The sequence below is a fragment of the Anticarsia gemmatalis genome, chromosome 8 (assembly GCF_050436995.1).
Source record: "Anticarsia gemmatalis isolate Benzon Research Colony breed Stoneville strain chromosome 8, ilAntGemm2 primary, whole genome shotgun sequence".
Classification (NCBI taxonomy): domain Eukaryota; kingdom Metazoa; phylum Arthropoda; class Insecta; order Lepidoptera; family Erebidae; genus Anticarsia; species Anticarsia gemmatalis.
Window position 1 is genome coordinate 9,972,237 of NC_134752.1, and position 16,162 is coordinate 9,988,398.

Here is a 16,162-nt window from a genome sequence, read left to right on the forward strand (position 1 = left end):
TTGTATGTTGTCGTGTAGTGTAAGGTGAAATAAAAAATGAAACATCATCGTCAACTATATTTTTGCTCTAATTTATTTGATTAATCATCTGCTCTATACACATGATATGCACCAATGCCTATAAATAATACAAACGATGATGAACAATACCGGTTATGACATAAAATATTTACATTAAAATAACAAAACAATATTACATATCATTGCTCTTTTATCATTATAAAAAGTCTATATTATTCACGTTTAGGTAACTCTTGAGCGCTATGCCATTAATTTTATTTCAATATCCTCTGGAACTAAACATCAACATTTATCCTTGCCCAACACGTCTTTACATCCCTCTTTTAACAATAACATTTAAATCACAGTGTTCACTCTATTCTTTGTTTTGCACCGCATTCCTATAATATAGGAAGATGTAGAGTCCGAAACGACGGCCACACTACCGACGTTAGAAGATCAGATAGCTTCCACGAGCTAAAGTTCCACTACACTGCCATTCGATTAAGTTACAAGTGCATTTATCAGGAGACCGACTCACTATGGCCACTCTAAATATAACGTTAATTTGAGTATCATCTCTTATAGATGAATATGGAACTATTTTATAATTACATTTATCATATTTTTACAATAATTTCTAATGCAAGCAATACACAGACAACTGACAAGAACTGGATCCTCGCGTTATTTTAAAGTGGTCATTGGGAATCAGTCGGGAAGAGTTATAGTAATCGTTTAGAGAATTGCTTCAACACACCATATTTCTGGTTTCCAAATCGAGAAAGAGCTGAAAACAGGAATAGACTCATATAAAATTTACGAAACTACGCTTAAAATTTAAAACTAATTTCGAACAATATAAATGTAAGATAAAGGAACGTCTTTTTACAATACAAATTAATAGTTAACTTTTAACACAGCATTTATAACTTATAGCAATATTTTGGTCGGCGCAAACGATTGAATAGTACAGCAGTTTATAGCGAGCTTCTAACACAGCGACTAGAGAACAGTTCACATCGTATATTAGTCTATATTGAAAGAACACATTGGCTTTACAAAATATTTTTATTTCAGAGATTCACAAAATAATGACAGGAAATAAAATGATCTCGGAAAATACTTTGTATATTATTTTATAATATCGTCAAAATAAACACCTTACACAAGACTTACTAACACAAATCATATTTTATTTTGAATGCCTCAATCTTATAGGCATTCTTGTAGATTTTACTGTTTATGCATTTAAATACAAAAGAAAATAGTAAAACCGCAGATTTTTTATGTTGTTTTATGAAAACCCTGTGGCAAAATCAATGTAAATGCAAGAAATATTCGCTCACACGTAAACCACTGCTCATTTTTGGACTGTAGTTCAAAAAGCAGTTCTTCTGTTAAATATTTACATAATGTCTATCTAAGAGTATCAGGAGTTTTTTAACCCACGTTTTGATTTCAATCCACAATATGAATTTGCCATATCTACTATTGTAATTTTGTTGTATCCGTGAGATTTGTTTTATTAACCTGGTGTCATTTACTATTGCAGTTTAACTTCAAAACGTAGTTATCATTAGGCCCTGGAACTTAGTTCGAAACGCTTAGTTCATCAAACAAACCGAGGTTCATTACTACTTAGTTGCATTCAGGAAACACGAAAGAATAGCGTCGTCAATGCAAGCTTTATTGGAAGCACGTATGTACTTAAAATATATAAGTATTTTAACCATGTGAAAACACTAGCTCTTACTAACATGAATAGAGTCAACTATTATTTTCCGAGTAGCTTTCACAAAGTCAAGATTTTGAGTACGAAAGTGCGTTTGGGCGCAAATTATTAGTTTTATCTAAAGAAAATATATATAATATTGGTGTATAGCATCACGCGTACAATGAACGTAATCACACTAAGGTTCGACATTCTCATTGCATATTTACACAATCTCTATAGAAATGAAAGTAATGTCTTAATTTTAAACATTGGTGTCTTCAGTACGAACTGTGAAGTGAAAATTTATCATGACAATATTACAGTTTTCTATAAAACGATCTATATAATTTTATATACGTAAATAAGCAGACGAATTTCCCTTCGTAAAATAGAAGTGATGTGATTTCTAACAAGTAAATGAAAACTCGTCTGCTGGTAGACAAAAATAAATGAACCCTGTCACCAGTTTTATGTGCGCTTAGATCGTATTAATCAAAAGTGAAGCGAAAATAGGTGATGTACAAAGTAAAGGTTACACGTGAGGAAACCTAAATACACTACGAGTAAGTATGAAGAGATGCGAAGTGTGACAATGTTACAATGGATATCTATTTCGTTAATGTACACAACACTTTGTTACACAAGCCAGTTAGTCTAAACGAAGCTCATATTTTTCTTAACATCTATTTATGTACGTCTATTATAGTATTAGGATGTTGAAAATATTATATTTGAAGTTTAGTTCAGGCAATGTGATTTATCATGCTTGTCCAAACATAGCGTGCTGTTTCGTGTTCGCTTTATTCATTCGTTATTTACCAAATGTATTGATTTGTCAAAGGTTCACTAAGAAGTAATATAGATACAAAAGTTAATATTTGAAGTCAGTAAAATGTGAATGTATTAGTTTAATAGAAATACCAGAAGATAGCGATGTAGAGCATACCGACAGTCACGATGATCAAGTACAAGTAAATGGAGTATTCCTAAGCGTTAGTTATACACGTAGTGCTCGATACAGATAGCAAGTAAATCAAAGCGATTCTTATCACGAAAATAATCAGTAAGTAATTGACCCTTCTTAGATTTAAACAATTCAAAGTAACTACCTTTAATTACAAAGATATAATTGACAAAAACTAATCAAAAACTTTTACAATAATTTCCGTTTCGTTTACAGAAACTTAATTTTTCAAAATATGTTTTTTAACACTTCATGTAAAGTATCTTCCACAATATTCTAGCTAAAATCTGCAGATATACATTTTAATATTTCACTACTAAAGGTGCAAATATTTCTAAAATATATTATATATTTATAAACAGTATTTACTATATTGTGCCATATACAATGCACGCGTAACACACATGTATGTATTGTTTAATTTACCGTAGTTACTTACACATAAAAACATTACTGTTAAACAGTATCACTCGCTATACACCAACCTTTATGTAATTAGCTAACTATTATATTATATTATATCCTTGGTGTTAGTGTAGTTCACACGCCAAGTTAGCTCGTCTATCGTAAAATAAAACGCTTAATTAAGCCGCAAAGTAACGTACCATACGTGTGTTGGACGGTCCGCTCACTGGCTTGCTGCCACTGCTCCGGACTTGAAACGTTCTGAGCTCGCGTGACCTCCGTGCTGGCCGCCGGAGCAACCACGAGCGACCACGTGCGACCACGGGCGACTACGGGAGACGCTCGTCACGTCATGTCGGTACTCGGCGCTTGAACTACTCACGATTTGTTGGACATAATCAAAATAAAATCAACGCACATACGCCATAACATTTTATATATCAGTTAACAATCATTATTGTCAGTTATAAATCTATTTTTATGAATTTTATATTTAAGTATAAATTCGCATCTAGTAGTAGGCAGTTTTAAAACAATTATGTTTATAATTATATTCACTATTTAGTTCCAAACTGCTACGAGGTGTGGCCTTGTGTGAGTACTAATAAATTATACTACAGTATCTACCGTGGACTTCTTACATATCTTTGGATGGACTGTGACGTATTGTTCTCTTTCCACAATGGACGCTCAGCTAATATTAGCTTTTACCTTATTTTTCAGTGCTGGAACGTTCGCACACCTTAGGAACACAATTTGATGTAAAATTCATTTATATAAAAAATATTTTTAAAACACTCATTTCATTAATCATTTAGCTAATAATTTAAACTAAATTCCAAACCAATCGTTTAACTCATGACGACTTTATATTATTTAATTTAATAATACATTATACTTTGTAAATAAGAATATTGCTTTCATGTTTTTCTAAAACACTATTCTTTGACCAATAGCTACAACAAGACAAAACGCCAGCGCCGTAAACCATGTCGTAAATGTTGATCAAAGGATTATAATACAAACGATAATGCAATCAGTTGTAAATATTTTGGTCGTCAAAACCACACCTCGTTATGCAATATGGCATTCTACTAGGTTGCTTTAAGATGGATGGATCTAGCACATTCAGTAATAATTTGCTACAGAGTTAGAATTAACGCTTACAGTTACATGATACGAGTACTACGGTAAAAATAGTAAAGGAGCTGGCAGACCGGTGACTAGCGATAGTCCGATACGGGATGACTGCGCCGTGTTGAGTCTGACAGCCACTTATACACTCGTTGCTCAATGAACATGCAGTCGAAGCATTCTGCCACAGAAACTGAACTGAGAGATGGCAAGTGTAACGAAGTAAACGCTGCCATCACATCGACACGTCATGCACAAAACGTCTACATAAATAGGAACCTGTTCTCATTCAAAGATCGTCATTCACTTGTATAATTCGTGAAAAATATTAATTTAATATCTCATTGAACACAATTTGAGTTACTCTCCCGAGAGCGTTTACTTTGTTACAAACTTCACACGTAAACGTAGGCATTCCCAAAACAGTCAAGTTAAATTAGCAACTTATAATTAATTAGATACGAATATCGATAGGAGCTTGCGAGAATATATCCAAACGTGCAAATAATCAACGACCTCGTAGCTTATCGAATAGAAAATTCACTTAAAAACTTTTAAAACCGTCAGAGTCTCACGCTATCACATAACCGATATCGCGTCGATATAGTCACATCGTCCGGAGAGTTCGTGTTTATAAAAGGGGGTATTGCGGCAACGTTTATTGCTTGTGGGTTAGGAGCGTAGTTGTGCGGGGGACAGGACGAGCTCGCCGTCAGGGCCGCCGGCGAACGACACGTTGCGCGGCGGCGGGCGGCGGGCGGGCGCGCTCGCCACCACTTGCACGGTGGCGGCGGCCACAGGCAGCGGGCTCGGGGTCGAGACGCCCGCCGGGCCCGCGCCGGGACTCGTGCCGCCTGCCGAGCCCGCCGCCGCGCCGCCGCTGTGCCCGGATCCGCTTCGCTGCAAAGCGCTCTGGTGTGATCCGCTTTGATGCAGCGCCGCTTGACTCGCGCCTTGCTGCGGCTGCACCTGTCACCGAACGAAGGAACGAAGGTTTCAAGAAATATTTCACTTTAGGAGCCACATTAACCACACCAAAACAACGGCGGTACCTGATGTAGAGGCGGAGGGTGCAGGGAGGCGGTGCGATACCGGCGCAGGCGCTCGTCCTCCTCGCCGCTGGAGAGGCTGGACACGTCGCAGGAGGAGGCGTCGAGGCGGCGCGCGGGCGAGCACTGCGCGGGGCCGGCGCGCGCGCCGCCCGACCCCGCGCCGCACCCGCTGCCCGCCAGCGGCATCTCCTCGCCCTCCCCGCAACCGGACAGTCTGGAAACAGAAATATACTTGTCACACACACGGTAAGGTATTTACAGATTACAGAATTATCTAAATATAAAAATAATATATTAAAAAATGATAAAAATTGAGAATACATATTGGTGCTTATCTGCAGACGAAATTAAGACATGCTCTCCTATTAAAATGTTAGGTACTATTAAAGAATTCTACGTGTTTCTAATCTTAATTTAATAAAAATTAAGGTATAGTAAAAAATATTGATGATACAGCACAACCTGTACCTTCTGTTCTCCTTGTAGTTGGTCCGTCGTCGACAGCAAGGCTTCGCAAATATGCAGAAACATATACGTAGCACACAGCACGCGAGTCCAGCGACGATGAGCGATGGCCCCACGAGCCGTAACGCCGGAGTCTTGAAGCCCTGTAAATAATTCATCACTATTAGTCACCAACCACTTTAACTAAGTTTAAGAGTTTTGGGAAAAGCAGAAAAAAAAATCTTAGAGTCTAAACTCTTGTGTGAAAGCTTACCCAATTTGTTTGGTTTTTTAAGTATTTTTTGTATCAATCACTACCTATTGCGTGCGGCTTAGTTCTATCAGAATACGGTTACCCCTTTGTTCTTACCACTGAGTTCTTTCCCTGTCATATCGCAGTATTTTTTGTTACGGAAAGCGTTGAAATGAAATCAAAAAAACATTGGATTAATTGTTAGTTTTGCGTGGAAGCTCTTGATTATGTTTGAGATGTATGTCGTTGTGGTGGTATACCTTGTCGCCGGTGCCGACAAAGTAGACGACGAGTCCGACGGCGAGTGTGCCGAGACCGGCATAGAGCAGGCGCGCGACTCCCCACGAGTCGCCGGCGGCTCCGTCCGCCTCGCCGTCCGACTCCGATGACGACCCGTATGACGCGTCTCGCACCTGAAACATTACAATGAGTCCTTCAATATTGTACTGCGGATAGGCGGTGTTGACTTCTTTATGTTAATTACAAATCCGTAATTCAGACTACGTGTTTTCGAGCTGGCTCTACTTACATACAGAGCTATGGTGTCATTGGCTATGAGAAAGTTGTCTCAATGTGTTATATTTCGGCCGCATACCTTCTAAAGAGGAGTTCAAAAAATTAAAAAAATACAAATAAATTATCTCCAAATAGTGTTTGCAACTTGCATGACTGAATGAATGAAAACTGAATGCTGTGTGAGTTTTACCTTTGCATATAAAATCATTAACCACGATCTTTTCTGCACAAAAATATTAATTCACTAACCGAATGACATGTTCCAATAAATCGACAGTGAGAATAAAATTCATAGTAGCGATAAAGCAATTAAAACGGCGCGACATTAATGACACGATTCTGCAGGTGAATTTTACGCAATAAAATGTCAAAGGCTGTGATTGCGTGTCATTGAGCTGAAGCGGTGGCACGCGCCGCTGCACATTTCAATACGCGGTTATGAACGTCGATGCAATATGCCAATGTACAAAAAATGCTCGGATTTTCATGTAGCTTGTATTGTATGGCTGCAGGCATGCTATGTGAATATGTGTATGAACCACTAGTAGCCTCAATCCGGATGGATTTTGTTTTATTTGGAAGTTGTACCTGCTATTAAATTTAGTTTCATGTCGCTGTTCACATGTAGTAGCCATCTAAAGTAGTGTCACTATCTGATGCATTTTAGACTTTTACAAATTCTGCAGGTACTTCTATGTATACTAAATCAGACACTAATAGTAACTAATAGCGTAGAGTGTTGCATTTTTTTTACCAGGACTCTACAGGCAAAATGATCTCGATTTTCCATGCACTCTTAAAGTACAATTTAGTAGATGGACCCATCTGCCACACTGTACTCTCAAAGAGATAGAGTATAGTAAGTTCTGACTTGATAATCGTACCTGTGATAACATTATGAACCGGGTAAACATCTAGTCAAATTGTTCTTTAAGAATACCTTACAATTCAAATTCAAGTTAGCTAGTTTGTTAGTTGGTTAGTATAATGTTAATTAATATTTGCTTATTAACTATTATCGATTATGGATATTAGTGTGTATTTATCAAAATAATGTCGCAAATAAATATATGCTTTTCCCTAGTGTTATTTTGAAACATTGAAAGCTGTTAGGAGACCAACTTCTGTCTCCAGGCTGGTTGACTTATGTATCACTCCCAAGTCCTGCAGTACCCTTAAAGTAAGACATACCCGGTTGTTCCTGTGCCACTTTCCACCGTTGGCCTTCCTGGCGCCCGGGTGGTCTCCGAGCACGGAGCAGCGCCGCGCCGCGCCCCCCGCGCCCCCGATCCCGCCGCCCACCGATAGCGCCGCCGCCTCCGCCCACGCCGCGCGACCAGCAGCGCACTGCAACACACACTATGTTCAACACACATGATGATGAAGCAGGTGAAGATCATTAAGATCCAAGAACCAGTTACTTCCTGGGTTAAACGCTTTCATGGATCTAAAAATGCATTTCTTTTGTAACTGTGGAAGTGCTATCTTCAATTCTTGAGTCGTTTCATGATAACTTACTCGATCACTGACCCATATATTAGGCGATACGTCATACGCTCGATGCTAAAGTTGTTTTTCTCACTTAAGGAACCTTAATTTTTTTATGTCGTAATAATGTAAACAGTAGAAATTACAGTTATTCCCTGGAATCATAGAATCATTATAATTAATATTTTTTTCTAAAATCACGGGCATTGAAATATTAATCTACTTTAATTGTTTCACCATGAACGTAAGTAGCATGTTGTGTATCTTCCGTCGTATTAGCGAGTAAACATCAATAATGTGCATGTTTTGCCGTGAATTGTTTCCTTTGAGGGTTCGTATCCGCACAAACAGCATATGCTACGTCCGCGTATTGTCTTGTACAACGAAAACATAATTATATCTGATACAAAACAACCAATAAATACATTACAGCACAACCTTCCCTCGGTAAAAAATTGTTGATACAAGTCACGATTTCGATAAACAGAAAATGAGGACATATAGGCCAATAGCCAGTGGATTTGAGAGCATATTACATGGGGTATTGGGCTGCCAGCGATATTTCATGTCGTGCACACACTGAAACACTGACTGCAATAAAAATCCTCTAAAAGTGGCCATAAACAAGTCGGTCTTACAAACAACGAAAGGAAACTAAACATCGGCTATCGATATATCAAACAAGTTATTCCGACGTCCCTCGTGTCTTATTGTTCGCGGGATTTTGATTTACGGAAGTGGATTCGTTATTGACCTATTTAATGGCTATTTTACTCTTATTTTATAAGTCGTCCACGCTTGCACGGTTATCGTAACTATGCAAATTATACGTTTCTGGGTCAATAGAAGACATAAATACTGAATGATTGAGTCTAATAGACTGTGCTTTACCGTGCCTACTAAAATATATACGCTCGAGCGATGGTTCAACGAGCCGCCATATTTCAAAAGGCGGCATTGTTGAGACAAATATATAGTGCTCGTTTTGCCAGATTTGTAAAACACATACGAAAACATGTGATAATAGAGTCGTGTTCACAAAGTGACGTCGAAGCTCGCTACAATATTATGTTAATTTGAACTCCTTTGCGCAAATTATTACAAGTTGATTTATGCGGACAAAAAACGTTATTACACGGTGGGCGCGCCGCACGCCACCTCATCATGCGAATGTTGGCTTAAATGTTTTAAAATTATACTCTTGTTTTATATTTTGCTAGCAACTTACCGACGACACAACCTCTGGGGTGCTTATTATCATTTTTCCGTGGAAACCCTTTTTACACGCTATGATTTTGTTATATTCGTGACATAATACAACTATAATGCATAATTTATACAGCTAACCGTTTTTTATGTTACTTTCGAGTCGGTTATTTGGCAATTGTGCATGTATAAGGCAATCTAAAGTATTTTCAAAATTGCATAGGTAAATTAGAAATTAAATACTTCGTTTAAGTTAGGAGCAGTTAAATACGCCATATCACATAACAGAGCATGTCGGCACAATGAAATGTAGCTCTGCCGACTTCATAACATTCTCGGCCTAAAATGCGAAATTTTTCTAAAGCAATTAAAAGGGAAATGTTTAATATAGCCAGGTATTTGGGTCACGAGGGGTTTCGTTACTTTGCTTTGCTGGTTGAAATATCTCACTTTAATTGTGGAAATAACCCGTTATTTCTTGCCTATGGTGTTAGTCAAGTTTGACACGTGGATATTACGCCTTCACGGGAACGTATAACTAAGTTTAATGTAAGTTGTAAACGTCGCTTAGATACGTGTTTAAAGAAATTTTCATAGTGTATCACTCCTATAAATCGTAATGGTTTTCCTGTATTAAAGCTACATAAGTGCTGTTAAATTTTATTTTATTACTGAAAATCGTACCGCATTTTTAAGCTTATTTTATAATCGTCGAATTAAACGTTTAAATTACTTGTAATACTCGAAAGTGTAGGTAGAGGAGTATAAAAATACACCCACGTTTCGCCATTTACAGTCTCAGTCCCATGTGAAAAAAGGTGAGCCTATTGAACTCCGGGCTACTAATGTGAAAATTCTAATAAGTATAAATTCAAAAAGACCAAAAGCTGCCCGGGAACGAACCCGAGACTTCCGCGCGGCAGTCGCATACTCTAGGCAGACACAACATTTTATAATTAACTTTATATTATAAAGTTAAGTCAAGTCGAGAGTACATACACAATATCACCAATGACAACATAATATAATATGAAGAGCAAAGCACAATACATTACATTTTAATGGAATGTTTAATTAACCTGTTATAAGTATTAATTTATGCAAATCCGATAACATCCAATTCCATAATTAATATTATTTCATTTCATTCACACCCTAATTACTATTATTTCGAGGTCACTGAATGACAAAATGCATTGACTAATTTTCATATAATATTCTGCAAACAAAATGGACTACAGGCCACGTCAATTGTGCAATCCATTTCAACAAACGCACATATTCGTACTTCGGGCTGCATATTTCCCTTATTTATCCAAATATTACTATACTCATTGACAATACCGCCTCATTAGTAATAGCCTATGCCAGCGTTGGACTACCAATTATGTAAAACAAAGGAACTTAACGTGAACTTTGAACTTTACATCGAATCCGTCCATGAATATGAAACTGTCAGCAGGCACAGTCGACCACTCAAACGCACTATTCAAACGGAACGTGCATGACATGAATTGTTCGTGATTGGTATTTTAGTTCGCGATTTCAAAAGCGTACTTTACACGTCAATACTCGCAAGTGAACAATTGCTATATTAATATTAGTTTCGCGAACTCACGTACGTGGCCGCGTCTGTTTTCAACTCGTTCCGCGATTGCTCCCCAAAGGCTGGCTTCCAGTTATACCCAGGTTTTACGTGAAAAACTATAAATAAAGGGCCGTGTATTTGTTTGGCGTATTTTTCTTTCTGTTGCCTCACTGGTCTAGTTTGTTTCAAAGCGCCGATCGTGTTGCTATGTTGAGTCTTAACAATAGGTTCTTTCTACCAAAAGGTTTTGATACATCGCGGCCTTGGCCAATACATAAAGGTTTTTTATCAAGAGTGCAGTTTTCAGCACATATTTACATTTATTCATTCATTTTAAAAATAATATTATTTCGTGTTCAGTACAGTTTGCGAAAAACTTTTTTAACAAAGAAATGTCACATATTTTAGCCGAAACCCAAGGTATCATAATAATAAATATTCCTCAGACGACATTTCCAGGTTATACGTTAAATATTCCGAGTTTTTCTTTCGTTTACTGCATGCACGAGAAAGATTTCCATATTAAAATATGTACGACATTAATGAAATTCGGCCACCGAAAAAAAATAACTGCATCGCAAATATGGAGGCGAGTTATACGTACATATTTTAATTTCATTTTCAAAGTACAGGAAATACTTGAGTTTTTAATGTTTGTTTGAACAAACAAGTGATTACAATCAGTTTAGTCACGGAACAAGCCATATAACAAGTAAGGAAAAGAAAAATGCACAATTTATTTTCAAAGATCGAGAATTGCCTTTCCAGACTACTCTCGAGTCTCGACTACCTGAATCTAAGAGGCACTCTCGACTTGTTGGGACCTAATTATCTAGAAAATAAAAATGTTCTAGAAGTCAGTGACTCGGTGACTTTATTATTTATTTTCTAGTAAAAGAATTTGCAGTTTATTACACGAGTATGTTTCATGTACCCGTCTACACGCTTTCCATTATGTTTATCGCTAAAGTACTTAGTTCAGTCACGGTTCGTTATTTTAAACTAGATTAACATTCACGTAAATTAAACATGCTATGAATTTTATACTAAATTGGTAAAAAATTGTTTAATTTATGATTTAAAAAAGGTTTTCATTGGTAATTATGACACTAATTTACTGTTAATATTATAAGAATACTTATAATGCGGGAAGCGTTGAAAAGAAAGTTACAGCAGAGTAATTTTGATTCCTGACTTTATAATGATTCATTGTAGAGGTTATCAAATAACAAAAATAGCTTCCATTAAAACAACATTAACAATCCCCAAAACTACTCAACGTATTGATTCGTAGTCCCTGCGTAGCATGTCGTAGAACATTTCCAACATAAATATTTGCTACGCTTTTCGCTACGATTATAGTCGTAGCAAGTCACCGCAGCTTGCTTCCTTTAGGTAAAAGTCAGGTCAAAGGCAGGAAGAGGAAACGGTAGTAACTACAGACTGTTAAAGAAAAACTCGATTCACGTTTAAATACCATGCATTTTATTGTTGTACAGCGGAATAGAAACTTATAGCGCATAAAGTGCGGTATAAAATTAATTACAACGATTTGTACCAGTAATAATATATTACTTCCTTTGTAGTAACTAACAGTGAAGTTGAACAAAGGAAATTATTTTCTAGCGTAATATATTTATTTAATGTGAAATATAAAGGTAGAACGTCCAGTAATTAAAAGTTGAAATGCGAACCCTAAATCTTTGACACGGAAAGCGAATATGCTAATGAACGTGGCTACAGATAGGTTCCCTTAAAAATTCACGATGCGAAAATTAAGTTTCGAACTTTCATTATGCATATTTGAAGCTGGAAAAAGTCAGTGAAGTTTTGTGCTGCGAAGTATAAGTGGTAACTTGGGGATTAAGTAAGAATGCTTTAGTTATGAATGCACTCTGGCTAAGTTGTGGTTAGCGTTGCACATCATTAGTGCCGTATGTTGTTGGTAGGTACTTTTATGTGCACTTATGACCGGGTGCATTAGACGCCGTTTATGTGCTTCCATAAGTGGCGTGTTGGTTAATTGTCGGTTTCATCTCGTGTGAACATCCTCGTACATATACAAGGTTCTTTTACTATGCGCTTAAATTTCTTGCGACTTAGGAATAGATAAGTCTTAATAGAACCGTTTGAAATTTGGTCAACATTATAGTCGAGATTTAAATAGTTTTTAACCGACTTCAAAAGTTAGGTTAGAGACTAAACGTAAACAATTTTAGGCGTCCATATTTGTGTCAAACTTTTAAAAACATACCTAGTTTCTATGTATTTGATAGATAAATATTTAAGTCCCTTTAATTGTGATGGCATAATTTCTAGATCACACGAACAATCCCCTAACAATCTGTTCTATAAAAAGCACTTAATACTTTGTCCGCGGCGGCTATTTTCGGACCAGACCTAGTTATATTTAGGGGTACATTCCTAGGTATTTTTCTACGGTAAAGGTTACGCATTTGAGTCGGTGACATTTAGATGTTGCCGGCCTAAAGCAGTGTGCCGCTTTGCAAATTGTATCGGACCCAGAGGGATCGATCGCGTCGTAAAACCACGACAGCTTATACATTTTTATGAAAGCGTGTTAGTGTTTTTGTAGGCACGGATTTATTCTATTTTGGTTCAGGTATATCTATGTTTTGTTCGTAAGGGCATTAAAATATATAACTATTCTATTACCATACTATTAATACCCAACTTCGTAATTATAAATCTAGTGCAGAGGTGTGTAAATAATGATTATCCAAAGATCTACAAATTTGTGATACGTATGGAAAGCAAATGATATCTGATGTAAACAAAAGCTTGGTGCCGCCCAAATAAATATTTCGTATAAATCTTTTCACACTTCAATAAAAGTGTGCGTGTTCCTAGTAGCTGACTAGGCTTAAATTTCAGTAAGTGAATATTGCTTTAGGTATACTAAAAAAAACATTGAAGAAAGGTTAAGCACCTAAGTAGTAGTAGTAGTTAGCCTTTAGAAGAGTTAGCCAAATAAGTTTCAAACTGACCTCAGTTAAAGTTGAACCTAGTAACCTTTTAGGTCAATGTGTCAAGTTAAAGGTTAATTTCACCTTCGAAATTGTAACCAAACCTAGCGACAACTTGGCCACGTAAATAATTATAACTGCATGTCATCGTCGATTAATCATCTTTTGAAGTTTTTGCGCGAGTTCAGGGTAGGAAATCGATTGAGTGTCTTCATTTTGTTAAAATTATTATTGACTGACATAGACATACGTGCAAGTCTAAGGTGAAACAAGGGGTATATTGTAAATATTCAACTGCCTCCGTGGCGTAGTGGTTTAGGTGGTAGTAGTGGGCACGCCTTTGCGTCGGGTTCGATTCAACAATTATTTATGCATCCACAAATAATTGTTCCGGGTCTGGTTGTGCTGTGTCCGTTGTTTGTAAAAGTCTCCGCGATACAAGAGCAATCCTTAGTGCGGTTTACCTTTTAAAAAAAAAGTAATTAAAACATTTTACAATAAATTTCTGACTGTCGTAAAAAACTATCGTACAACTCGTACGAGAGTTTCTATAGATCGATAGATGAGGACAGCCTAGGGCATTGTGGATTCTACAGCCTGTAGCCTGTCTGTTGTAGACTACTTTTAAGTGACATTATGATGACGATAACTTCCACTAAAGGACCATAATTATACTCTAGTAGGTATATACCTGTAGTAATAGTCCTTGTTATGATTTTTGCAAACAATATGATATCACAAACAATCGGATAAAAATATCGCAGGCACGGGGTTAATAAAACAAATAAGTAATTAAATATCGTTCAATCATTTAGTCAAACAGCGTTAATTACTATGTAAAGCTATCAGTTGAATCACTGGCGAGCGTTGAATTACCAATTAATTTGTTTAATCTCCATCGCGGATATATTGGAGTATACAATATCTTTGTTATTAATTTACCATGCACATTATTTACTTATGCCAAAACATTATAGTTAGATGACAAAATGTATGGATGTGAATGAAGCAAGGAAATTTTGTAAGGATCGTACCCAGTTTTGTTCCCTGCCTGCCCCTATAGGAAAAAAGGCACAAAATCATGTATGCATGTAAAAATATGTTAAAATGATCTTGAACATCAGTTAAATGATACATAAATATGAACCGTGATATGGAAAGGGAATTTTAAATAACGTTGTTGATAAAAAAAACATTTCAAAAAGGATCACGAAATACAAATATGACATCTCTATAAAATATCTTATCCTAGAGGCTAACAGAAAATTGGGTAGGTAGCTGCTACATTTGATAACAATCTGTTATTATAGTAAGAGCGTTTAATTATATAACAAACTATATGAGCTTCGTAAAACGATAATTAGCTCACATCGTTATCGTCGTGTGACCTAACCTAAGTGAAAACTCAAATACTAGGTGGTTTGTACCTTGTGTTTTGTAAAATTATGACTTATACTTCAAACAACTTCGTTCATTTTTAATAACATTCAATTACTAGTTCTTTTAACGTTCTTTGCTGCAGTGTAATAAAGACATTAGGAGTACAGTAAAACACTGGGGTCAATGCAGTATTGGCCTTCGAGTAACTGACACGAATCACGAGTTAGTTACTTGAAAGATAGCCGCGATAACATTTGTATATTGGCATACATTGCTGTTTAAGTGCGTGTTTTGGCACGCAAATTTTGTGGTTCTGCGGCAAAGGAAACTATTATTTTTCAACATTTTTGATTTTAATTATTTATCTACTAACTATTTAACAACGTAATTTTTCGATTTCTATTGGCTTTTTATCTACTATTTCAATGATAGCTGCTGAAATAGTTCATAAAACCGATTTCACAAAGTGTAATCCCTTATTCAGGAATCTTAAATGTTAAAGTTATAGTACGAATATTTATATACTTCTTAAAGTTTTCTTCCTGCATTGTACAACACATTGTATTATTTTATTCTTTTTTTTTTTTTTTTTTTTTTTTTTTTTTTTTTTTTTTTTTTTAGACAACTCCCGCACTAAGAATTGCTCTTGTGTCGCGGGGACTTTTACAAACATACAAACAACGGACACAAAGCACAACCAGACCCGAAGCAATTATTTGTGGATCGCACAAATAATTGCTCCGTGTGGGAATCGAACCCACGACCTCCCGTTGCAGTGGTATCGGCGTGGCGACCTAAACCACTGCGCCACGGAGGCAGTCGTTATAAACTGACACATTATTAAATCCACACCACGTTAGTAGCTATGCAGCATTTGAGAACAAATTTAGTATTCTAAACGCAGACAATTTTGTAAAACATTAACTTGCCGATACAGATCCCTGAAAACGTTATCTAAAACAATGTACAAGCTCACGGTACTAGTCGATATATTTTATCTATTCAAAGCTTGGAATAATTTGCTAGAA

General features: G+C 36.5%; 1 protein-coding gene across 3 annotated transcripts in view; it reads right to left on the minus strand.

Annotated features, from left to right (window-relative positions):
- Positions 1 to 50: 50 nt before the first annotated feature.
- Positions 51 to 16,162, minus strand: part of LOC142975032 (uncharacterized) — an 89,283-nt gene continuing 73,171 nt past the window's right edge. The window contains exons 1-6 of one of the 3 annotated variants that reach the window (XM_076117676.1): positions 7,677 to 7,914; positions 6,230 to 6,382; positions 6,087 to 6,101; positions 5,741 to 5,880; positions 5,273 to 5,486; positions 51 to 5,189 (exon numbers count right to left, since the gene is read on the minus strand). In XM_076117676.1, coding sequence (XP_075973791.1) covers positions 4,784 to 5,189; positions 5,273 to 5,486; positions 5,741 to 5,880; positions 6,087 to 6,101; positions 6,230 to 6,382; positions 7,677 to 7,885 — 1,137 coding nt within the window. In that variant the 5' untranslated portion in view covers positions 7,886 to 7,914 and the 3' untranslated portion in view covers positions 51 to 4,783. Of the gene's footprint in view, positions 5,190 to 5,272; positions 5,487 to 5,731; positions 5,881 to 6,086; positions 6,102 to 6,229; positions 6,383 to 7,676; positions 7,915 to 16,162 lie in introns of those variants that run through there. The other 2 variants (XM_076117675.1, XM_076117674.1) reach the window with 2 other exon arrangements.